Genomic DNA, 25,233 nt, shown 5'->3' with positions numbered 1-25,233 from the left:
GATACTCCGAGATCAAGAAGTCCAGCTCCAACTCATTCCTTCTCCCCTGCCCAGGAAGAGAGGCATCTCATTCTAAAATGTATGAGGTGAGAAGGGGCTCAGAACATCATCTAACCCAGTGTTTCCTAACTTGTCCACCTGTGACCAGACAATTCATGGGCGCTGTTTATCTAGCCCTTCATAGAAGGGCTTGCTCAAGGTCACAAGCAAGCCAGAGGCAGTGCCTAGAGTATAGCCCAGGCCTGAGGCCAGCCCAGAAACTTTCCCTGACTCCTCACTGCCTCATGCTGAGACAAGACAGTGGAAGGCCCTCTCCTTGCTTTGGTCTCCCAATGACAGAGACATTGACCCTGGTCTGCCCTGCACCACTCCATTTCACTGGTGTGATTTTCAGGGCAGGTGAGAGGAGGGTAGCCAGGAGCCGAACCCTGTTGGCCAATTCATGTTTGCAGTCAAGTGCCACCTGACTTGGGTCTCTGTGGGGGCTTACAGCCCTCATCAAAGCAGGTGCCTAAATACTGATTCCAGTTCTTTTTTGTTTGTTTTGTTTGTTTTTTTTTTGTTTTTCTGATTCCAGTTCTGCCTTTCAGCTGGTGGGCCAGGCTTTCCCAACACCCTGGAGAAGGGCCCTTGAATCAGTCAGGCCCATCTCCAGGTTCCCATTGACCTAAAGATGCACAAAAGATGGTCTCAGCACACAGCCCTGCCGAAATATGTGGCAATTGGAGTGCTAGAGAGTTGAGTAGTAACAGACTGATCCTGCTTGGGCTAGTGTAGCTGGGTAGACCAGTAAGGTGCCTTCGGGGAACGGATCTCTGACTGACCCTCAGGAATGGCCTCTGCCCTAAATCTCTCCGCTGGCCAGATGCCAGCCTGGCAACCCCACAGCACCACCCTCTCTCCTAGCCCAGTAGCTCAGAAGAGAATGAGCAGTCAGATGCCCAGCATCATCCCATGGTAGTTCTGGGGGCTGCTGCCCAGCCCAGAAGCTTACTGCTATCTGACCTATAGTGGGCAGACTGGGAACAGGAAAGCAGGGGGCCCCATAGCCCAATGCCTCGGGGGCCAGAAGGTTCACTTCAGTGTGATTATATGAATTTATTGTGATTGGCACTGCTAAGCCCAGAGGATGGATTTCCCAGCCAGAGACAGCAGCACCTCTCTCCAGAGGGCACCCAGCCCCTCCCATAGCCTTCCCCCCAGAACCATATCCATCACTGAGGAGTGACTGGTGGCTGCACACCAGAAACAACCCTGTGAGCTGGGCAGTCTGGGTTGAAGCTATCAACCCTTCTGCTTCAACTGGTCCCTGAGGTGCCCTTCCAACAGGACCTCTCCTCTCCCGTGAAGGGTTCTACGTGACTGATGGTATAAAGGGTAAATGGACCCCTGTTTCACAATGGCGCCCCCACTGTCTCCTGGAGTAGGACTGTCTGCATTATAATTCTAGATTAGAGTCTTAGGCTGGCACAGCTGTCTGGTTTGACCACTTTGTCCAAGGTAGACACTTGCCCTTGGAAAGGAGGTGCCCATGCTGCTGCGGGTTGGGATCCAGATGTATACTTTCAGATGGTTAGTGTTCACTTTGTTCCCTTTGCCCTCTGTCCTCCAGGCCAGGCCGATCAGGGGCTCTGAGGAAACTGCTGGAATTCGGGATGAGGATTAGCCTTTTCCAGCACCCTGTGAAAGACCAGAAAAAGGGTTTGGATTTGATCTGGGGAGACATCCTCAACTCTTAGAGATGTGACACAGGCTTTACTGGGTGGGCTGGGACAGGTATTCCCTCCCAAAGCTGAGAGGCGGAAGACAAGGCAATGTCCAGACACAGAGGGCTCTGGAAAGAAACTCTGAAGGCTACGGGGGAGGAAGTCAGGCTAGCCTCTGGCCTAGCCATAACTAGTAGGGGAAGCTCTCCCTGGCTTCCCTTTAGCATATTTCTGCCACCAGACTTCCATGTGCAAAACAGGAATAGAGGAGGGGAGCTAAGGGAGAGAACACAGCCTTGCCAGCAAACAATGTTAGCCAGAGCCTTCCCCCGGCCCCTCTGCCTTGTCCTTGGGGAATGGTTCCCAGATGATTAGGCAGCCGTCCCTCAAGGGCAGAATCAGGGGGAATGGTTCCAGGAATGACTTGGGAGGAGAAGAAAGCAGAAAACTTTGGGATAAAGGATATTATAAGCATGGGTCAGAGCCCTGCATTACCCAATCAGAATGGCCGGGATGAAGAGGAGGCCAGCTCCCAGGAGGAAGGGGAACCCCTTCATGAAGTTCAAGGTGGCTGGGTAGAGTGAGTTGAAGATGCCAGAAGCCATCAGCATGGCCAAGCTATTGATGCAGGCCACCGAAGAAAAAAGAGCACCTGTAAAGACATAAACATCACACTTTGGGGTCTGAAAGACCTAGACTCAATCCCAGAACCCCTAGCTTGCAGCTGTGTTACCTGGGGCAAGTCACTTGGACTTGGAGTCTCACCTTCCTCAATGATAAATCCTACATCGTGTGTTGTGATAAGGATTCAATGACGTCATGCTTGGAAAGCAGTTGGCACAGAGGGGCTACAAAACTAATGGCTGTTATTAAATCTGTGTATTAAAAGTATATGTGATATCTTCTACCAAAAGCCCAGTATAATGGGTTTTGGTTTATCCCTTTTTGGAATCATCTCCTTTCTGGGATTAATTATAGGGTTAATTCCCATTAACTCATTATCCCAGATAATAAGTTCAAACACTTATCTATGTGATCACTCAGTAAGTTGCTTATCCTTCTGGGTTTCTATCCCCCTTCTATTAAACAAGGATAATACCTATTTCATAGATTGATAGCAAGATTAAATTCACATGGAAAGCATCCATCGCAGGCCCTGGCCACCTGGAGGTAGTAAGGGCTGCTCTTTTCTCCTGTTCCCCTTGGCATCTCTGGGTACAGTGAAAATGCTAGACAAAAAGCTTACTGAGTGAATGAATGAAGGTACATGGGTTCTGGGGGGCAAGGGAACGAACCCTTAGTTACATATAGCACCAGATCCTCCTTCCAGGGCAGATGGGGAAAAGTGGATGAGCTAGATATTTCCAGACTAGGATATAAAAGACCCAAAGGTCCGAGAAGCTACTCCTTAGAGATATGCCAATAGAACTCAAATTTCGCAAAATGAGCAACACCCCAAAAGAAGTTGAGTTTGAACTCTGTCAGAGCGTCAGAGCTAGACAGAGCTCTTGTCAAGAGCAAACCACTCGGGCAGCCCCGGTGGCGCAGCGGTTTAGTGCCACCTGCATTGCAGGTGGTGTGATCCTGGAGACCGGGGATCGAGTCCCACGGTGTGATCCTGGAGACCAGGGATCGAGTCCCACGTCTGCTTCCTGCGTGGAGCCTGCTTCTCCCTCTGCCTCTTTCTGAATAAATAAATACATAAATCTTAAAAAAAAAAAAAAAAAAAAGCAAACCATTCATGTTACAGAGGAACAAACAGGTACAGAGACAGAAAGGGACCTACTCAAGATCACACAGCCAGTGGGTGACACAGCCAGAACCCAAAACCATATCCCCAGACCTGCTGCTCTTAAAAACAGCTGGGTTTGCATCCTAGCTCCACCACTTACTGAGTGACCTTGGGTGACCTGATTTAACCTTCTGGGTCCCTGCTTCTTCATTGGTCACTTTGGGACAAGAAAATATCTAATGGTTGTTGCTTCCTCTGTGCTCTGCCACGAAACTGCCATCACCACATCTTTCTTACAGATGGAAAAGCTGAGGTCCGGAGAGAGTAAATCCCTGTGCTCAGGTTACCCAAAAGAACAAGTGTGCTCTGCTGACTGCAAATTCCAACCCTGTGATCTGAAAATCCAAGGCACTACGGTCCTCTGCCAGCCCTTGGCAATTTGACAGAAGTGCGTTGGTCTTGGCTACTAACTTCTCCAGGGTGGGAGGAAGGTAAACTGCCTCCCAACTCACAGCTGCCCTCTGCCCAGGTCAGGCAACACTGGGTATGAAGAACCAGATGGAGGCTGATCCTGGCACTCACCCTGCTCTGACTTGCCCACCAGCTTGGAGAGCTTGGCCCGGATGATGGGTGTAGTGACTAATGACAGGAACAGGAGCCCATACCCTGCAGAGAAAGAAACAAGAAAATGGAGTCAGGGGGAGGGATGCCTGAGCACCCTACATCGCAGAGCTCTTATACATATATACCCCATGGGGGACTTAGGTCGGACACAGGAAGAACTTCCTTATTGGTGAAGGAGTCCACCTTTCTCAAGGCTTGACCTACCTGCTACCTCTTTCATGGATGAATGCTTATTCCCCACCAATTATGTTCTTGTCAGAACAGCTCCCATAGTCCCAGCAGGCATCACCCACCCACCTTGCACGGAGAAGGTAGATGGCCTGGCACAGAAAACAAGCATGGGCTTTAGAGTCAGCCCGGAGTTCTAAACCTGACTCCGTTGCTTACTGTGTGGCCCTGGACATGACTGCTGTCTGTAAAAGCATAACAAAGCCTTCATCACAGGATGGTTCTGGGGTATAGGAGACTGAATAATGGCCCTCCTAAGATCAGGCCATAATCCCTGGAATTTGTAAATGTTCTTATTTGGAAAATGGATCTTTGAAGATGTGATTAAGTTAAGGATCTTGGGGGGGGAAAAAAAAAAAAAAAAGATGGGCAGCCCAGGTGACTCAGCATTTAGCGCCACCTTCAGCCCAAGGCGTGATCCTGGAAACCCGGGATCAAGTCCCACATCAGGCTCCCTGCATGGAGCCTGCTTCTCCCTCTGCCTGTGCCTCTGCCTCTCTCTCTCCCTCTGTGTCTCTCATGAATAAATAAATAAAATCTTAAAAAAAAAGTTAAGGATCCTGTGATGAGGTGATTTTCCTGAATACCAGATAGGCCCTAAAAGCAATCACACGAATCCTTAGAAGAGGGAAATGGAGGGAGATGTGAAAGACAAAACAGAGAAGGCACATAGAAGAGGAAAGGCCATGTCAGAGGCAGAGATTCAGGTGACGCAGCCACAAGTCATGGAATGCCGGCGGCCACCCAAAACCAGAAAAGGTGAGGAAAATTCCCTCCCAGAGCCTCCAAAGGGAGTGTGGCCCTGCTGACCCCTTGACTTCTGGCCTCCAGGACTGTGACAGAATAAATTTCCATTGTTTTAAGGCATCCCGGTTGTGATAATTTGTTACAATGGCACTAAGAAATGAGTACATGAGGTAAGTCTGAGGAAAGCACAAAATTAATGCAAGTTCCTTTTCCCTTTGCATTTGTTACTCACAGGCTTACAATGTTTCTTTTGTAACAATTTCTCTCCCTTGTGTGACTATTGCCTTCTAGAGGATGGTAGATCCTCCCAAGTGGGTATATGAGGCCACTCAGGGCCCCTTCAGGTGTCAGGCCCTCAAAAACCACTCTGCTGAGGCTCCTCAGAGTAATGACAGTGTCTTCATCATCTCTGCACCCCTGAGGGCATTGAGCCCAGCGGCGAGGCCATGGGAGATGCTGTGGGCAGGAGAGGAAGGTACTTGGTCCCCTTCAGCCTCACTCTCCAGGCAAGCAGCCAAGTTACGAAATCCGCAATTACTGATGAACTGACTTTGTAAACAACATATTTTAGGACTCTATCAAAATTAATCTGTCCCTTTAAAAAAAGTTAACTTCCTCATTCCTAGCCACCCCTCTCCCACCAAAAGGAGGATGGGAAGGAAGAGGGGCAGGAGGAAAGAGAAGAGGGAGATGTGGAAGGAGGGGGGGGAGGAAGAGAAGTGAGGGGGAGGAGGAAGGGGAGGAGGGAGAAGAGATGGGAGGGAGAGAAGGGGATGAAGAAGAGGAAGGGGCACCTGGGTGGCTCAGTGGTTGAGTGTCTGTCTCCGGTTCAGGGTGTGATCCTGGGGTCCTGGGCTGGAATCCCACATCAGGCTCCCCATGGGGAGCCTGCTTCTCCCTCTCCCTATGTCTCTGCCTCTCTGTTTTTCTCATGAATAAATTTTGTAAAATCTTGAAGAAGAAGAAGAAGAAGAAGAAGAAGAAGAAGAAGAAGAGGAGGAGGAGGAGGAGGAGGAGGAGGAGGAGGAGGAGGAGGAGGAGGAGGAAGAAGAAGAAGAAGAAGAAGAAGAAGAAGAAGAAGAAGAAGAAGAAGAAGAAGAAGAGGAGGAAGAAGAGGAAGAAGAAGAAGCTGACCACGGATATTTGTGGTAGGGAAGGATATTTGTGGTAGGGCCTGTGATTCTTTTTTTTTTTTTTTTTAAAGATTTTATTTATTATGAGAGACACAGAGAGAAGGCAGAGACCCAGGCAGAGAGAAAAGCAGGCTCCATGCAGGGAGCCTGATGTGGGACTCAATCTGAACCCTAGGATCATGCCCTGAGCTGAAGGCTGATGCTCAGCCGCTGAGCAACCCAGGTGTCCCAGGCCTGTGATTCTTATCAGAGAAGTGAGTATTAAGGTATTAGTGGCATGGACTTTGTTTAAGAACACCATAAATATTGGCTGTGGGAGGCCAATGAGTGAAGTGATTAGCGTATGAGCCATACTTTTGTCTGCTGCTCTATCTTACTAATGATGTTTATAGTTGACAATGTGAATTAATTACAGAGGCTACTGAAGGTCTATCTCTTCCATTTAACAAAGATGGCATATTTTTATGAAGTTTCTTAGTTGTCTATCCTCCAGTGCAGGCAAGGAGCCTAACAATGTTTCTAGACACAGGCAGGAACCACGTTTAGTGGCAGTGAGTGCCTGACCCCCAATTTTCACCCAGCACCTTTGGGGCAAACTGTCCCTGAGCCGGCACATTTTACCTGTAAACATGAGAGGTGTGATGGTAGCGAATGCAAAGACCACCATCCCCAGAATGTTGAAGGCCAGGCCAATCTCGGCCACCCAGGTATCAGCCAGGCAGTGCTGCAAAAGCCGCAGGCCCACTAGGCTGGTGAGGTACGGGAGGTGCTGAGCTGCTGAACCATAGCCGACCAGCCTGGAGTCCCAGCAGAGGGGTTTGCTCAGCTCATAGAGGGTCAGGATGTCCTGAGCCCCAAAGTGCACAGTGATTACCATGAAGATGGCCAGTGAATACAGGGCTAAATGCTTCCTGGACTTCTCTGGGGCCGGAGTCATGTATAGCCAGACAATGGATCGGTGGTGACGGAGCGTGAAGAGCCGGGCAGGTGTCGGCTCCTTCACTGTCTCACCAAAGCATAATGCTGCATAGAAAGTCATGACTATCAACACGGCCAAGGCCAGCCAGAAGGGATTGGCATAACCCTGGGCCCGGAGCCAGTGGCCCCCCAGGAGGCTTGCCAGCATCCCTGCCACCCCGATGCATGCTTCCAGCAGGGCCATTCGCAAGGTGCGGCTGCGGTTGGAGCTGACATCTGCCACAGAGGCAAAGCTTGCTGCCAGAAGGCCATTGAAGTCCCCAAGGAGAGCACAAAGGATGCGGCCCAGCACGAAGTAGCCGACGTGGAGCTGCAGCTGGACGACGAAGATGGACACCACTGCCTGTAGCAACAGGCCCAGGGAGGCCAGCACCAGGAGGGGGCGGCGGCCCACGCAGTCACTCCAGGCACCCAGCAGGGTGGATGAGAAGAGCCCCACCAGGAAGCCGCCCAGGTTCATGTAGAGGGTCCAGTGGGAGGTAAGGGTCTCCACTTCCTGTGGGGACATGAATCTTACCAGGTGCTGTTCCTCACTATGGGTTGCCCACCCCGCAAACCGTCACTATCCTAGGAAATAATAGGGATGGGGGCTCTCTTTGGAGCCTCAGAGAATCTTCGTAAAACTCTCAAAACCTGACCCTGGGGTACAGGGACTGGACCACGGCCCCATTCCCTGACCTTTACTCCTTTCTATTAACCCTCACGGCCCTGCTTTAACCTAGGGGATCCCTGGGTAGCTCAGCGGTTTGGTGCCTGCCTTTGGCCTGGGGCGCGATCCTGGAGTCCCGGGATCGAGTCCCGCATCGGGCTCCCTGCGTGGAGCCTGCTTCTCCCTCTGCCTGTGTCTCTGCCTCTGTCTGTCTATCAGGAATAAATAAATAAAATCTTAAAAAAAAAAAAAACAACTATGGGAACTGGACGGTCCGGGAACCAACTTCGCTCTGCCCCGCCCACTACCCCAAACCAGCAGGCCCCGCCCCCCGGCGCCCCCACCCCCCGCCCTCCAGCTCCGGGCCCACCGCCCGCCCGCTGCGTGCTCCTCCCGCCGCTACCTTCATGACCGGGTCGGCGCTGTGGTTGCTGCAGCTGCCCCTGTCGCGGGTGCCATTGTAGCCGAGCTCGGCACTGAAGCGGTGCCACAAGTATTGCGTGGTGAGCGGGCCCTGCAGGACCAAAGCGAAGTTGGCCAGGAAGACGAGGGGCTCCACGGGGCCGCGGCACAGCGCGGCAGCCGAGCGGCGGACGCGGGCCTCGCCCGGGGGGCTCGGGCGCCCCTCCATGCGCGTGCGCGTCGGGGCCGGCGCGAGGACGGAGGGCTGGGATTTCTGCGCCTGCGCCCGGCGTCCCTTTTTTTAAAAAGAAGTCGGCGGGGGCGGGGCCGCCGTCCCCTCCCGCTGGCCCCGCCCGCTCGGGACAGGGGAGCGCGGGGGAGCGGCCCCACCCCCTGGCTCGCTGAGCTGCCTCGCCCGCGTCCGTGCAAGGATACCGCCCTGCCGCTCTCCTTTCCAGGCCCAGAAACGCTCCAAACGATAACAAAAATGTCAATAATTAACACTTATTGATCACTTGCTGGGCGTTGGGCGCTACTAAACCACGTGCGTTATCCTCCCAACAGCCTCGTGGCTAGCCATTATTAAAGGGTCACAGTCTACGGATGAGCAAATAAGGACGTGGGCATTCGAGGTGGAGGCAGGAGAACGCTTGACCTGTGATGCCTGTGCTGGCTCTGGGCGCTGCAGCAGAGGCAACTCAGTGGCGGAGTGCCCCTCAAGCTCTCGAAGAGTTGCTGTGGAAGGAGAGTGTCTAGTACATTCTAAATGCTGTTATTGTCATTTATAGGCTGTCACTGGCTCCACTCCTGCCATACGATCTTTTCCTGGGAAACCGGTCTCGTTTCAGAGGCTCAGGACTGGAGCTGCCGTTGGAGGAGCAGAGGAGGAGAAGCTGATGGAGGGCCTAGGAGGCCATTGGGTGCGGCCCTCTGCTCCCGGGTGCTCCTACTGTAGGAATTGGGCCAGAAGGCAGTCAAACGTCCTGTCTGGGCATGTTTCATTGCCCGTAAAAGAGAAAAGCATTACTTGCCTTTCCCCTTTATCATTTACTCAGCCCATTTCTTGAGCGCCCCTTATATGTCAGGGATCATGCTGGGGGTGCTCCAAGAACACAGTGGTGAAGGAAACACACAAAGCCTTTACCAGGCCCTGTAGTTTTTAGAATGGTGGGGACACACATCAAAGAATCCAGTGAGTCTCTGCAAGAGTTCATCTGTGGAAAAAGCTTTAAAGGAGAGAACCTGTGGGACTCCAAGGCTGCTCACTCGGGGGCCTGGCCAGGTCTAGGAGGGTCAGGGCCAAAAAAGGCCACCTTCCCAGATAGTAGTGCAACTGAATGGATTTCTGGAGGCAAGCTCTGTGCCATTATTCATAGGCCCTAATTTTGGGGTGGTAGGGGCTCCATTTCTGGCTACCATGACTGTGTGTGGGCTTGCTGCTTGCTTATTAACCATCCCACACCTTGCCTGAGCCAGAAAGGGTCCCAAGCTCACAAAAGGTAGATGCTGGCTACTGGTAGCCTGAATGAGGCCTGTACCTTAACAGAACCATTACTACCCTGTGGTCATCCTCAAGGTAGGAAATTCCACATTAAACATACAAGCCCCCAGATTGTCTCCCTCCACTCCCCACTACCTACACAAAAGCTTGGCCCAGTTATGTCAGCTGTGGGAAGGGGAGGATTCCTATCTGAAATTGTATTGTTATTCCCTGAAGAACTAAGAATGAGAGACGTAATGCCAAGTTTCTCAGCTGAGAATGGGACAGCATGTAGCCCATTCCAGAGCTGGAACCTGTGGTGCTCACTAGGTCAGACGTGGCGGCAGCGGCTTCTTCTTCTTCTTTTTCTTCTTCCTCTTCTTTTTCTTCTTCTTTTAATTTATTTATTTGAGAGAGAGAGAGAGAAAGAGAGCATGAGCAGGGTGAGGGGCAGATGGAGAGGGAGAGAGAATCCCAAGCAGACTCCCTGCTCAGATCATGACCCTAAGATCACGACTTGACTGAAATTCAGAGTTGAATGCTTAACCAACTGAGCCACCCTGGTGCCCCTAGACCAGAAACCTCTTTTAACTCCTTTAAAACCTAGCTACAGTCAGATCACTGATCTGTACAAAACCATCCAGTGGTTTCCATTTCTTTCAGTGAAAGCCAAATCATTAAGAGGGCCCTAAGACTGTATGCCCTCTCTGACCCTTTCCCTACACTATCATTTTTGTTCCTTTGCTCTAGCTATCCTGGCCTCTTTGTTCCTTCAATTGGTCCAGCAGACTCTTGCCCCAGGGTCTTTCATTTGTTCTTTTGCCTACCTGAAATGCTCTTCTACCAGATATCGATCTGACTGGCTTCCTCACTTTATTCTTACCTCTTGCTAAAATGTCACCTGACCCTTCTAGATATAAAAGCAACTCTCTTCCCCCATCTCCTGACACTCCCTAAACCCTTACCTCATTTATTATTTCCATAGTATTTTCACTATCTCAATTATTATAACTTTGGTTTCTTTAGGTCCATCTCTCCTTACTAGAAATGATAGCAGTGGCTTTATTTTCTTTGCTACTGTATCCCCAGTACCTCCAATCATGCCCAGTATGGGGTGGATGCTCAGAAGGTGTTAGTTGAATGAATAAATGAATCCCTCAAGCAGAGAAGAGCCCCAGCACCCATGGAGAGGGTTGCCAGTGTCAAGCTACACTGTGGAGTCCAGAGTCCAAGAATCTATACCTAAAAGGAAGTCTAGAGAGCATATCTTTGCCTACCTACTTCTTATTTTTTTATTTTCTTTTATTTTTAAAGATTTTATTTATTTATTCATGACAGAGAGAGGCAGGCTCCTCACAGGGAGTCTCACGCAGGACTCGATCCGGGGATCGGGATCACGCCCTGAGCCAAAGGCTGCTGAGCCACCTAGGTGTCCCAACCTACCTACCTTTTAAAAGATGAAGAGGGGCCCCTGAGTGGTGCAGTCAGCTAAGCATCAGACATTTGGTTTCAGCTTAGGTCGTGATTTCAGCCCCACATGGGGCTCCACGCTCCAAGCATCAGACATTTGGTTTCAGCTTAGGTCGTGATTTCAGCCCCACATGGGGCTCCACGCTCTGCATGGAATCTACTTAACACTCTCTCTTCCTCTCCCATTGCCCCTCCTCACTCTCAAAAAAACAAATCTTTTTTTTTTTTTTTAACAAATCTTTAAAAATAAATAAATACACGGGGTACCTGGGTGGCTCAGTGGTTGAGTGTCCCTCTGCCTGTCTCTGCTTCTCTCTGTGTGTCTCTCATGAATAAATAAATAAAATCTTTTAAAAAGTTTTTAAAATACATCAATAAATAAATAAATAAAGAGGTAATTGAGGTCCAGAGTGAGAGGTGACTTACCCAGAGGGAGATAAAAATTCCTGCCCTTTCAATCCCTTAAAGGAAAGAAGTGATCGCAAAGGAAGAGCTATGTAGGACTTGATTCCATCAGAATTAAAATCCTAAATTAAAAGGCAAAAAGAAAATAAAATATTCCTTTTAAACATGACAAAGCGTTAATATTTTAAGTATATTTGATGACAACTTAAGATCTCTCCCTCATCCATCAAAGAGCTGGATAAAAACCAAGCAGTGCCTGGGTGGCTCAGTCGGTTAAGTGTCTGTCTTTGGCTCAGGTCATGGTCTCAGGGTCCTGGGAATCTGGCCCCATGTCAGGCTTCCTCCTCAGTGGGAAGTCTGCTTCTCTGACTCCCTCTTCCCCCACCCCCCCAACTCATGTTGTCTCTCTCAAATAAATAAAACCTTTAAAAAATGTAAAAAAAAAAAAAAAAAAGGCACAGAGAGCTTGTAACAGAACCACATGTGAAATACACAAGCTCTTCTCCAGCTTTTGAATAATGAAGGAAATGCTGCGCCTTTGCTTTTGTTTTTTGTGGCCAACACATTAGCAGATATTTAGTTTTAAATGAGAACACCCAAAATTGGTAAGGCTTGTGTGAAGCAAACACAGCTGAGGGAGTATAAATATACCGTTTCAAGAAACAGTTGCCTAACATTGCATCAAATTCTCTAGTTTTTTTGAGGCTCTATCCTAAGGAAATAATCTGACGGACTACAACAAAAAAGCCTCATGGGTCAAGACATTCTCCATAACATTATTGACAATCGTAAAAAAATTGTAAACAATATACTTGTCCAACAAGCAGTGATTGAAGAGTAAATTATGATAGATTCATTCAATGGCTATTGACCATTACGATGATATAACCAAAGAGATTGTAATACTGTAGAAAACTGCTTATGTCATTTTTAAAAAGATTTTATTTATTTACTCATGAGAGACACAGAGGCAGAGATATAGGCAGAGGGAGAAGCAGGTTCCCTATGGGGAGCCTGATGCAGGACTCAATCCCAGGGCCCCAGGATCATGACCTGAGCCAAAGGCAGACACTCAACCACTGAGCCATCCAGGTGCCCCTATGTCATCATATTTATGTGGAAAAACTAGAGGACTTTTTGTCCATATGGTATGGTCATCGGTATAGAAAAGTATGCTAAGTAAAGACAAGAAGACACTGCACCAAAATATTAACAGATGTTCTCTCTGAGTGGAGAGGCGATGAGGTTATATTTTCTTCTCTTCTTTCTCTTATTTATTTATTTATTTAGTTAGTTAGTTAGTTAGTTAGTTAGTTATTTAAAATTATTTATTTATTTATCCGTGAGAGACATAGAGAGGGAGAGGCAGAGACACAGGCAAAGGGAGAAGCAGGCTCCATGCAGGGAACCTTATGTGGGACTCGATCCCAGACCCCAGGATCACTCTCTGAACCTAAGGCAAATGCTCAATCGCTGAGCCACCCAGGCATCCCTCTTCTTTCTCTTTTTAAAATATTGTCAACTCTTCTGAAATAGATATGTATTTTAATCATGGAAAATATGACATTTCTAAAAATCTGATGATGTTCCTCTACTTTGAAATCATTCTGGCTCAGTTGCCAAAGATCAGTTTCATGCCCGTTAGCATTCTGAAGCATCAATGGGAGCTGCCTTTCACTGAACCAGGCACTGTGTGAGGTCGATCCATACACTATCTTATTCAATCCTCAACACAATCTTAAGAGGTAGGTGCTATTATCATTTTTACAGATGACATATCTGTTGCTTAGAGAAATGCAGGAAAGAGGTCCTTCCCACTCCAAGTATAGATTTTCTCCTCCTTACACCCATTCCAAGGCTTTCTGAATCTCAAGCCTTAGTATATGTTAGTCCCTTTGCCAGGAATGCCTTTTCCACCTTGCTTGGCCTATTCAAGTCCTCTTCATCCTTCAAGACTCACTTCTGTGTCACACTTCTAGGTGGAATGAGTCATTGCTTCATATGTGTTTCCACAAAACCATATTCATACATTGAACCCTGGTTTTATATGTAACCTGTCAATAAATATGTGTTCATAGTTTTGCCTACTCCTAGCCCCTACCCATATTTGACTTGAGGACAGAGATAGCACATTATTCATCCCTGCATCTCCTAGCAACAGGCCCAGCATGGAATAAGATGAAATGTTGAATAAGTTTCTTGGCGTGCACCAACTCCAATTGATTGCAGCTACTTGGATTGCTGCATAGATGGGCTGTTTCTCTGGCTTGGTGGGAAGGAGTCCTGTGATCCATACGTTATGTCTGCCATGGGCTCAGGAATGAAAAATTTGCCATTAATGACAGTGTCATCCAACCCTGGAGTGTGTGCTCAGAAGGTTTTGTTGAGAAGCTTTGGAGAAGTTCTTGGAAGCTGCAGTACTTTCTTCACTCCCATTCAGGTAATGCATGTAAGAGGACTGTCTTATGACCACAGTGAAAGAGATTATTGCAACAGGGATTCCTCGTTCAAGTGGCAGTCTGGGGGTGGCTGCATGGTTCAGTCAGTTGAACATCTGATTCTTGATCTCACTTCAGGTCTTGATCCCAGGATCATGCGTTCAAGCCCCATGTTGGACTCCATGCTGGGTATGGAGCCTACTTAAAACAAAAACAAAAACAAAAACAAAAACAAAAACAAATCAATGGCAATCTCTCACAGCTTCCACCCAAAGCCTGTACTTCCTTTCTACAAGTAAGCAACCACAGCTTCCAAAAAGCTATTTATGTTTTTGGATATTAACAGGAAATGCAGAGAGAGCATAAGGGGAAAGCCATTTCCCTGTTTTGAGTTGTGTTTCTCACATGCCAATTCTAAAATTCAAAGTAGCATCCATGTCACAGCTACAGGCGTCCCTAGCGCTGAAGTGGAAGCGTCTGTTATATCTCTCTCACCTTCAGACTTTGGCCAAGTGCCTTTCTGGCCTCTGTTTCCTCATCTGGGAAGTCATTTCTGGCCTCTGTTTCCTTCTCTGGGAAAATTGAAATAATAAGATCTACCTATGGGGTGGTTATTAGGATCAAATTAGAAAATGTGTGGCTGTGTCCAGGTGCCAGAGATGGTGGTTTCTATTGAGATGAGCATGATGGTGAAGAGGGATTTTACCAGAAAGAAGTGAGACTGTTGCAGGTGAGGGGACTAGCTAAGCCTTAGAGAGGAATGCTGGCCAGAGTCCAGAGAAGTGTAGGACTGGAGAGGCAGCTCCCCAACCACTTACTGCACAGGAGAGATTCCCCAAACCACTTCTTGTCTTGGGGCTCCTACTTTTGATCTCCTTTTATTTTTTATTCAAAAAATTTATGTATGTATGTATGAGAGAGAGAGAGAGAGAGAGCATGTACATGCGTGCACACACACAGAGACGTGCATGAGTGGAGGGGAGGGACAGAGGGAGAGGGAGAGAGAATCCACAAGCAGATTCCCCACTGAGTGCCAGTGGGGGCTCGATGCTGGGCTTGATCCCAGGACCCTGAGATCATGACCTGAGCCAAAATCCAGAGCATGCTACTCAACCTACTGAACCGCCCAGGCGCCCTCAACACTTTGTTCTTGACAGAACATTCACGTCTCTCCATCCCTCCCTGTATTCATTTAGCATCTACAACTTGCCAGGACCATGCTAGGAGCTGGGGTTACAGGCAAGAGTTTATCCAGTCCCCTCCCTGGAGGAGTTCCCATGCCAGTGGAAGGTGCACCACAAATCCTAAATTGCAGTAATAAAAGCATGCAGCAGCATAAATCAGTCCAGAGCTTCCTCAAGAGGAAGTCAAAGAAGGATTAACAGCAGAGGAGCTGAAATTCAAAGCAGGAAATGATAAAGAGGAGTCACCAGAAGAACAGAGAGAGGAAATGAAGAAGGGTTTTCTATATTGTGGATAAGGCAGATCCATCTAATTATGCATGAATAGCACAATTAAATAGCATTATATTGTGTGTATGTGTGTTAAAACATGAAATTTGTTAAATGTAAATGTTTTTACTATAAAAACCTGTCTTGGCAAGTGCTCATTTTTTTTTAAACCAATTTATTTATTTATTTATTTTTGTTTAATAGAGAGAACACAGTAGGGAAAGAGAGCAGACTCCTCCCTGGGCAGGGACCCTGACGTGGGCTCCATGCCAGCACCCTGGGATCAAGACCTGAGCTTAACCCACTGAGCCACCCAGGTACCCTGCAAGTGTTCATTTTTAATTTGCCTGGGACCTCAAATAAGGGAAGTTGTCCCAGGCCTCTTGACCTCTGAGAGACTGTGCAGGCACTCCTCATGGCTGACATCGTCTAGGGGCAATAATAGGGTAATATCTAGGGTTCTCAGGAAGGACGTCTTTTGGCCAGGCCTCCTTCCACTCCCAGGCTCAGAACCCCAGCACCGATGGTCTGGAGCACCAGTTTTTCTAAGTGCATCAGAGAACTAAACGCAAACAAGGCTGGGCACAAATCAAAAGGCTGTGCCCAGACTGTATGGCCACATGCCTCATCTAGAGCTGCCCATTCCCAGTACAGGGAAATGGGCAATGGAATTACTGAGCACTGAGTGTCTGTGGCTCGCTCTTCCCTTCCTCGGTGGTGTTCATATACCCTATTGTCTTCTGCTGACCAACGACCACATAAACATGTTCTTTTTATAGATGTGTCAGTCATGCTGATTAAGTAAAAACTGACTTCCATTTAGGGAACTGCTCTGGACTAGCCGTTTTACACATACGGTCTCTTAGCCTCGTTACAGCTCAGGGAAATATTTGAGTTGGTGTCTGTGGACTCCTGAGCCTCCACACCCACACCTTCTATTCACAGACACAGAGCCTGTAGGCTAGATAGGGATATGGTTTTGTTTGATTCACATGGTGTTCTTAACAAATTAGTTGGTTCACAGAGTATATTTTTAATTTTGAATTAGTTGCCAACATTTAACAGTTGGAAAATTTCACACGAAAACCCAGATAAAAAAAAAAAAAAGAAAGAAAGAAAGAAAACCCAGATTTCTGGATTCTCTTGAAAAACTCAGAGAATGATGCCTGGGTGGCTCAGCGGTTGAGCGCCTACCCTCGGCTCAGGGCGTGATCCCGGAGTCCGGGATGGAGTCCCACATTGGGCTCCTTGTGGGGAGTCTGCTTCTCACTCTGTCTGTGTCTCTGCCTCTCTTTCTATGTGTGTGTGTGTGTGTGTGTGTGTGTGTGTCTCATGAAAAAATAATTAAAATCTTTTTTAAAAAGTAAAGAAAACTCAGAAATTGTGGCAGCATTCACACAAGCATATACTTTTGGGGTAGAGCACTCATCCTTCTGTTCACCATCACCCCACCACTCACCTTGACTCAGAGGAAGGACACCTACCTGGCTTAGGGGCTCTGCTGTTGTCTGGGAATGGGATCCCAAAGTTTCTTTCTTTCTTTTTTTAAAATATTTTATTTATTCATGAGAGACACAGAAAGAGAGGCATAGACATAGGCAGAAGGAGAAGCAGGCTTCCTGCAGGGAGGTTGTAGGACTCCATCCCAGGACCATGACCTAAGCCAAAGGCAGACACTCAACCACTGAGCCACCTAGGTGCCCCAGGATCCCAAAGTTTCTATAGGGTCTACACGGAGGCTTTCTGAGCATAAAGCAGACGAGTCACTGACACTATGCCAAGCGGCTATTCTAAGGGTCTGAAAACATTCTGTTGCCTTCCATCTTTAGGTTAATTTAATTAGCTGTAAGGCCATGTTCCTGGCAAGCCCACTACCAGCTTACTATCTGGTAATGTTATGGAGAGAGAGTGTGAGGCCAGAGAAGTCAGTGGGGACCAGATGATGCCTCTAAGGAGTTTGGATCTTACTGAGATTGAGGTGTCTGTGTGGCACCCTGGTGGAGGGGTTCTCATGGGCAGCTATACCCAGATTCACAAAGGGCAGGGCTGAGAGCCAATCTCATTTGTTTTACAGAGCCAAGGGAGTGAACAGACCATCCTGAGAGGACACAAGTGACAAAGAGCCCGGGTCAGTGGGGAACACAGCCACTTCAGAGGAGTTGGGAGAAGACAGAGGGGCAGGAGGAGGAGAAGAGAAGACCGTTAAGGGAGCCAAGAGAAGAGAATCTATAGGTAAGATTGATGACATGCTGGTTATTAAGGAGACATTCAAGGAATTAGTGGCAATTAGGGGTCAGTGCTGGGCACTCCGGAAGTTCTAGCAGCTGAGATAAGAGAAGGGAAGGATAGAAATCAGATTGCAGGGATGCCTGGGTGGCTCAATGGTTGAGCATCTGCCTTTGGCTCAGGGTGTGATCCCGGGGTCCTGGGATCGAGTTCCGCATCGGGCTCTCTGCATGGAGCCTGCTTCTCCCTCTGCCTGTGTCTCTGCCTCTCTCTCTGTCTCTCATGAATGAGTAAGTAAAATCTTAAAAAAAAATAAAACAAATTTCAGACATTGTGATGTTCTGTCATTTCTAAAATAGATATTTTCTCACATAAGCACAATGTTATTATCACCCTTAAAAATGTAACAATTTTTCGACATGATTTAATACTGGGTATTCAATAATTTTTGCCAAAAATGTCTTTGTATGACTGATGTGTTTGAATTAGACTTCAGACAAGCCCACACAATGCATTTTAAGGGCAGGCCATGGTTCTTAAACCTCTTTTGTTCTGGAACAGTCTCTCCACTCTCCACTGTTCCCTGTGTCTGCCTTTACTGACTTGTAAAAAAATACTCATAAAAATTTGTATAATAGGGATCCCTGTGTGGCTCGGCAGTTTGGCGCCTGCCTTTGGCCCAGGGCGCGATCCTGGAGTCCTGGGATCGAGTCCCGCATCCGGCTCCTGGCACGGAGCCTGCTTCTCCCTCTGCCTGTGTCTCTGCCTCTCTCTCTCTCTCTGTCTATCATGAATAAATAAATAAAATCTTTTCTAAAATTTATATAATAAATAGGGGTATTTATGGCACTTGTGGGCACCAGGAATGGATTCCACCCTAAGACATGTAAATCTATTTCTCAACTTTTGCTACCTTAACTGCCACTATAGGTAAGAAATGAGGCACTGCTTGTGGTAGGAAAGTGTATCAATAGAAAAGAGTGGCCCAAAATAGGATGGGAGAAATGTCCAGAAAAGGAGATCAAAGGGAAAGATGAAATTTGATAAATTATCCATTCCAGGGTGAGAGGTGTTGAGTCCAGCATTCACTTCCCCAGCAGCATGGATGCATTAGTGGACAGCAGTCCTCACCAGCAAGCTGCTCGTGGTTGTCATAAATAGCCTTACAGTGTCCCCACACACCCACACCCACACTTTCCTTCTCCTTCTCCCCTGGTGACCTCAATGACCCTTCCAGCCTCTAGGATGAGTGGGTAGAGGTACCCAGTGAGTGGCACATGAACTCTGCCCCTCTGGGAAGATCTATTTAGGTTTTCAGAATTTTGATTTTCTACTGGGAATTAACACATCAGTGCTTGAAACTTTGAGCCAGTCCCCTATGGGTTTCATCACTGTATGGCAGCCTCTGAAAACTAGATAGTCAGGCTGTTCTGACAAAGTGGCATTTGTTTGCCCAAGGTTCTGTTGCCATGGCCAGGGTGGCTCTTTGGAAGACCACCTGCCACCCTCATGACTAAATGTCTCACCCAGTGGACAGGCCTTCTGTGACCTCATCTTTTCCTAACCTCCCCCGTATGCTGCTATCCCAGCAGCCCTCCAACGATTCCTTCCCTGTCCCCACTGCTGTTCCACCAGCCCAGACCCCTTCTCTCTTCAGACTATTCCAACCAACTCCTGACCTGTCTTGTATATTCTAGTCTTGCTCTTTTTCCAGATCTTTTCCACAGTGATTTTGTTAAAAATGCAAAGCTCATTTGGTTGCTTCCCTCCTTAAAAAACTTCAATGAGGGGCACCTGGGTGGCTCAGTCAGTTGAGCATCTGCCTTTGGCTCAGGTCATCATCCCAGGGTCCTGGGATCAAGCCCTGCATCGGGCTCTCTACTCAGCAGGGAGTCTGCTTCTCTGTCTCCCTCTGCCTGCTGCTCCCCCTGCTTGTGTTCTCTCTCTCTCTCTCTCTCTCTCTCTGTCAAGTAAATAAAGTCTTAAAAAAAAAAAAAAAAACCTCCAATGATTCCCTTGGCATGACATCTGAAGTTCTCTGATCTGATGCCAACTCCCTCACAGTCCCTACACCATGCAAGACACCATACCCGTTCCCCATACAGCCCTGGCACCAGCTACTGCCATTGCCTTGAAGACCCCTCTCCTATGCCCACCCCACCTGCCAGAGTATCTGGCACATCTTTCTAGACTCATCTTTCTAGACTCATCTCAGATACTCTCTCCTCCAGGAGGCCCACGCCTCATCTAGAGCAGGCACTACCACAGAGCCCTGTACCCCCTGCCATTGGGTTACTAGACTGTTAGTTCTCTGAAGCAGAATATGTCTTGCCTTATCTAGCAGTGCCTGACATGCCAGGAATTTTCATTGGATGACTGAAAAAAGTGACATTTTAAGATTGCATGCCTTCTTGGCTCTGGGCTGAACAACTCAGCTTCTTTCACTTCTCCTCTGACGGATGTCCAGATCCCTCCCTGTAGTGGCCTTTCTTACAGGAACAGAGCACTCTGCAGGGTGCTGCACAAGCATCACCTGGCTTGTCCAAGTTCTATGACCCATTACTGAAGCCATAATTGTGGGGAGAAAGGGCATTCTCACTGCCTTGCTGGCTTCTGCTGTGTTGTTCTTGGGAATCCCCAAGCTCTCACCTCACACTCCACTCCTGGGTCTACTTCCACCTTCTGGCACATATGCAGGTGGTTTTAGACGCATTGTCAGGCTCATACAAGTATCCCATACATATGATGTCACCTTGTTAGATTCAGCCCCTCTGTGTCACTTAGCATTCTCTAGTTGCAAGGAAAAGAAATAAATTCTGGCTGTCTTTTTTGTTGTTGTTGTTGAAGATTTTCTATTTTATTTCATTTATTTGAGAGAGAGCAAGCAAGTACCAGCAGGGGGAAGCAGCAGAGGTAGAGGGGGAAGCAGACTCCCCGCAGAGCAGGGGGCCCCACGCGGGGCTGGATCCCAGGACCCTGAGATCAGGACCCAAGGTGACCCCACAGAGCCACCCAGGCACCCTCTGGCTATCTTTTGAAAATGAATTTGTTTGAAGTTCCTGGAAGGGTAACAGAATGCTGAACAGCCAGGTCACAATTAGGACAAGAAGCAGGACAGTTGTGGGAATCCTACCAGCAGGAACCATCAGACACACTGTAAGGAGAAATCAGCTATAACCCTTTTCTATCACTCTCAAGATTCCAGTTCACAGGAAATAGGCTGACTGGCCTGGCTGGGTCATGTGCCCACGCTTGGCAAGGAGTGAGGCACCTTGATTCTTCCATGGCTGCATCTAGTGGGGCAGGCAAAGCAAGATGCTGTTATCAGAAGGTGAGTTGATTGCTAGTCGGAAAACACTGATCTCCATGCTGCTGGCCTTTTGTTATAACTTGTACAAATAAAAAATAAAATAAAATAAAATAAAAATTAAAAACCTTGTACAAATGCTAGAGATCAAGGAAGCCAGGATGAGGAAGAGTCCGTGCAATGTTCAAAGGGTAACCTTGGGTCAGGCTTCAGCAGGTCCACCCAAGGCGCTATTCTGAGTAACTCAACACTGTGGTAGGTGGTCCCATGAGGAGCTGGGCAGCCGGTGTGGCTCCAGGGCACCAGTCTGTTCAGAGCCAACAGCACCAAAGGACAGGCTAGGACTTATGGAGTGTGCATAGGCTCAGTGCTCACCACCCCACACTTAGCACCAGGGACCAGCAGCAAGACAATTCCAACCTCCATGGCCTAGGAGGTTTTCCTCTTTCTGGGAACTGAGAGCCTTAGCTGCCTCCTTCCTTTCCTTGGGTCTTGCTTCTTCTTCCTTTTTTTTTTTTTTTTTTAACATTTTATTTATTTATTCATGAGACACAGAGAGAGAGAGGCAGAGACACAAGCAGAAGGAGAAGCAGGCTCCACGCAGGGAGCCCGACGTGGGACTCGATCCTGGGACTCCAGTATTATGCCCTGGGCTGAAGGCAGACGCTAAACCGCTGAGCCACCCAGGTGTCCCTGGGTCTTGCTTCTAATGGATTATTTTCTCTGTCCCATCTGCTCTTGCTTGCTTCCTGGTGGCCATGTCTGGTATGACATGCTCTCCAGTCTCAAAGAAAAAGTCCCCAACCTACAGGGACCTAGCTCTACATCTTGAAAGTAAATCCAGCAGATTAGGCAAGCATTTTCAAAAACAAAACAAAACAAAACAAAACAAAACAAACCATCAAGACAGAGGTTTTTTTCCAGTGGGTTAATTTATGTAATGACAGTCCTATAAAGATATGTATGAACAATTACATCCAGCAAGCCACAGTTTAGTCACCTATACTGAAATAAGAAGTGCATGACCCTAGGACTATCCTGGAATGTTGCAACTGTCAGAGAGACCAGCCCTCTTGGCTCTGTGGGGCTTTACACTGGGATGAATGGTATACACTGCTGACATGTTAGCCAGTCAACACATCACACTCTTCTACAGAAACTTCCTTCTCAGCACACACACCCCATTTCTCAGGCTTCCTTGATCACACAACTCCTCTTGCCTCCTCCAGACCTGACTGCCAGTATTTCTCCTCCGGATTCCATCAGCCTTTGATCCATCAACCTGCCATTTTCAGCCTTCATATATTAGGCATGCCCGGAGGTTAGGCTACACCTCATTGTCAAAGAGAAGAAAAAAAAAAGGAAGAGGAGGAAGAAATGGAGGAGGAGAAGAAGAAACACATTTCATAAAAGAGCATGTTTGAATGTCTGATAAACATGAAAAAGAATTGCACAACTTCATTTGTCATCAGGGAAGCACAAATTGAAGCCACAATGTGGTATCACTACAGACCTGACTTGCTCAAAGGAAAAAGAAGATAAATATCAAGTCTTGACTAGAGTAGCCAACTATCTGGAAACAATTCAAATATGCATCAGTAGAAAAGAGATGTTATGGGTATTCACACAAGGGAATATAAAATAGCAAGAAGTACAGCTACACCTCACCACATAACACTGAAGGAAAGAAATCAGATGTGAATGAATACACACTGTGAGTCCACCACGTAGCCTACAAAGAGCCCATAGGACAAATCTATTTCATTAACTGTCCCAACAGTGATTACACTTGGCAGGGTGACAGCAGGAGGTGGTAACTGGGAGGCAGTTTGAGGGCAGCTGTGAGGAGCTGCTAACGTCCCTTGAGGTGAGTGCTAGTTACATGGGTTCGCTCCCCAGCAAGTCATCTAGCTGAACATTTGGTTTGTGCACTTTTCCGTTCGGATATTTTATCTCAAGAGAAAAAAAATTTAATCCTTTTTCCTCTATTACTTTGCAGCTGCCCTGATGTTTCTCCATTTCTGCCTCCCAAACCCCTCCTACCCTGTTCTCCTTGACACCAGTCACCCACTCAGGGTCTTTTCTTTCCTTCTCTCTTTTCAACCACCCCCATCTTATTTCCCTTTGCCCGCTCCCAGACAACCTCACATCATTCATACAAAACTCTCCACTCCACCTCCTTGTGTCACTCATTGATTTCTCCAGTTTTCAAACTGAGACCAGGAGCTGGAGGGAAGAAAAATACTCATAGGGTAAGTCCTTCAGGGACAAGGAGAGAAGGGAAGAACCTGCAGATAATTTTAACATTCTGATAACTTGTGCCCTTTTAACAAACAAGGAGTCATGTTCTGGTGTTTCACCCCTTTGTTAAGGCCTTTCTACCAGTTGCCTTTTGTTTTGTTTTAAGAAAAGAGTTATCGGTTCACTGCAGTCTAATGTAGGGGTAGCATGCATCAGGCATGACTTGATCCAGAGGCTCACAGACATCTTCAGGACAAAGTATCTCTCCGTCTTAGTTTTGTTTTCCTCTGTGCTGATTTCATTCATGCAGGATTTACACACCTGATAGTAGCAGCCCCCAGCTTAGATCCTGCCCTCTCAGCCTACCCCTGGCAGAAATAGAACTCCCCTTCCAACAAAAGTTGCTTTTAGCAAAAGTCATCATTAGTGGTGGGTTATAGACTTGTGAATTCACCTCCTCGTTTAAATGTATTTTTAATTCCAAAATCAATACCAGGCACTTTCACCATGCTTTCAAGGTCATTTGTAGGCATATGTGGAGACAAAAATTTTAGGTCACCCAATGCACTGCTTTTCAGCTAAGGTCCAAGAAGTCAACACTCTGCCTTCTTGCTTTAGCTCATCCTGTAGCAAGTGCCCCTTTTGCAGTCTATTTAGTGCCATGTTTTTGGCATTGTTGTGCCGATTTCACTATTTTAAATGGCCCCCGAGGATAACACTGGAGTACTGTCTCGTGTTCCTAAGTTCAATCAGGCTGCCTGTAATGTACTTTAGGGAGAAAACGCATGCGTTAGATAAGCCTCCTTCATGCATGAGTTATAGTGCTGTCAGTTGTGTGTTCAACCTTAACGAATTGATAATGTATTAAATAGGATGTTTAAACAGAAACATATAAATCGAGGTATATATATATATATATATATATATATATATATATACACAAATATACATACCATGGATTGGTTGAAGAATATATGAGCAGAGGCTTACAGAAACCTAATCTTTTATTTCTCCTGGGAGCAAGGGTTCCACATTTGCTTATTTGATGTTTCCGCCAACTTTATAGAACATAATGATCACAGATAATGAGAACTGACTGTACTAGCATTAAGTGTCATTAGCCTGGCTGGAGTAGTGTGCTGTGAACAAATCACCTGAGCAGGAGGAGGGAACATCTGAATGGCTAGGCCTGCATCATCCTTAGATCTGTCTGTCCAGTGGAGATTACTTCAACCCCACTGCAGAAACTGAATGGGAGAAGACAAGTTCCCCAAAAGGAATCAAAAGGAGAGGAACGGAAACTAGGCCAACAAAAGACAAATGCCCACTACTCCCAGCCTCTGCTCTGAATCCTGTCTTACTTTATAGACAGCAAATTACATTAAATGATTGGGTAAGAAGTGGGACTGAAATGGGTATGAATCTGTTAGTAGCAATAGACACTGATGTTAGCTAACTTAAACAGAAATGCTTCAGGATGTCATTGAGGAATCCAGAGAACTGGCTGCGAGACTAGAAAACCAGGCTTGGAAAAAAAAATTTTTTTTCAGGCTTGGAAAATTATCAGAAACCACAGCCATGGCTTGCCCATGAACTGTCTGGTTGGGAACCAGCTAGTCACTACTGTGGGCAGGATGTTGATAGACAGGGACCTTGCTGTTAAATACCACTGCTGGACATTGACCCCATGGATGGAAATATACTCTGCTTCTCTTATCACCAGACATAAAACTGCAAGCATGGCAGATGCTATAAACTTGATTTACTCAGTGCCATTCCAACCTGTTTCTATCTTGCCTTCCTGTATCGTAGAGGCCAGAGGAGTCTGCACTTTCTAAACTCCCATGCAACTGCAGTGATCTAGTCTCCTTCCAGCATAGGAGAGTGTTAGAGGCCAGGAGTCTAGAAATTCACAGTGGTTCAGCTATCCTCTACTTTGGGGGTAGCTAGAGATGAGGCTCCGCGCTCCAAACTTCCCATCGGCACGCAAAGCGCTATCACCTTTAAAAATTTTCT

At 47.3% G+C, this 25,233-nt stretch overlaps 1 protein-coding gene across 1 annotated transcript; it reads right to left on the bottom strand.

Moving 5' to 3' along the window:
- Positions 1 to 1,083: 1,083 nt before the first annotated feature.
- On the bottom strand, positions 1,084 to 8,446 carry SLC46A1 (solute carrier family 46 member 1). Its single transcript, XM_072779352.1, has 5 exons — positions 8,201 to 8,446; positions 6,792 to 7,644; positions 4,021 to 4,104; positions 2,202 to 2,358; positions 1,084 to 1,680 (listed from the first exon to the last, which is right to left on the bottom strand). The coding sequence occupies exons 1-5, from the start codon at positions 8,426 to 8,428 to the stop codon at positions 1,623 to 1,625; spliced, it is 1,380 nt and encodes a 459-aa protein (XP_072635453.1). The 5' UTR covers positions 8,429 to 8,446; the 3' UTR covers positions 1,084 to 1,622.
- Positions 8,447 to 25,233: the final 16,787 nt, after the last annotated feature.

The sequence above is a fragment of the Canis lupus genome, chromosome 16 (assembly GCF_048164855.1).
Source record: "Canis lupus baileyi chromosome 16, mCanLup2.hap1, whole genome shotgun sequence".
Lineage (NCBI taxonomy): Eukaryota > Metazoa > Chordata > Mammalia > Carnivora > Canidae > Canis > Canis lupus.
The sequence above is the reverse complement of the archived record's forward strand: the minus strand, read 5'-3'. Positions and strand labels throughout refer to the sequence as shown.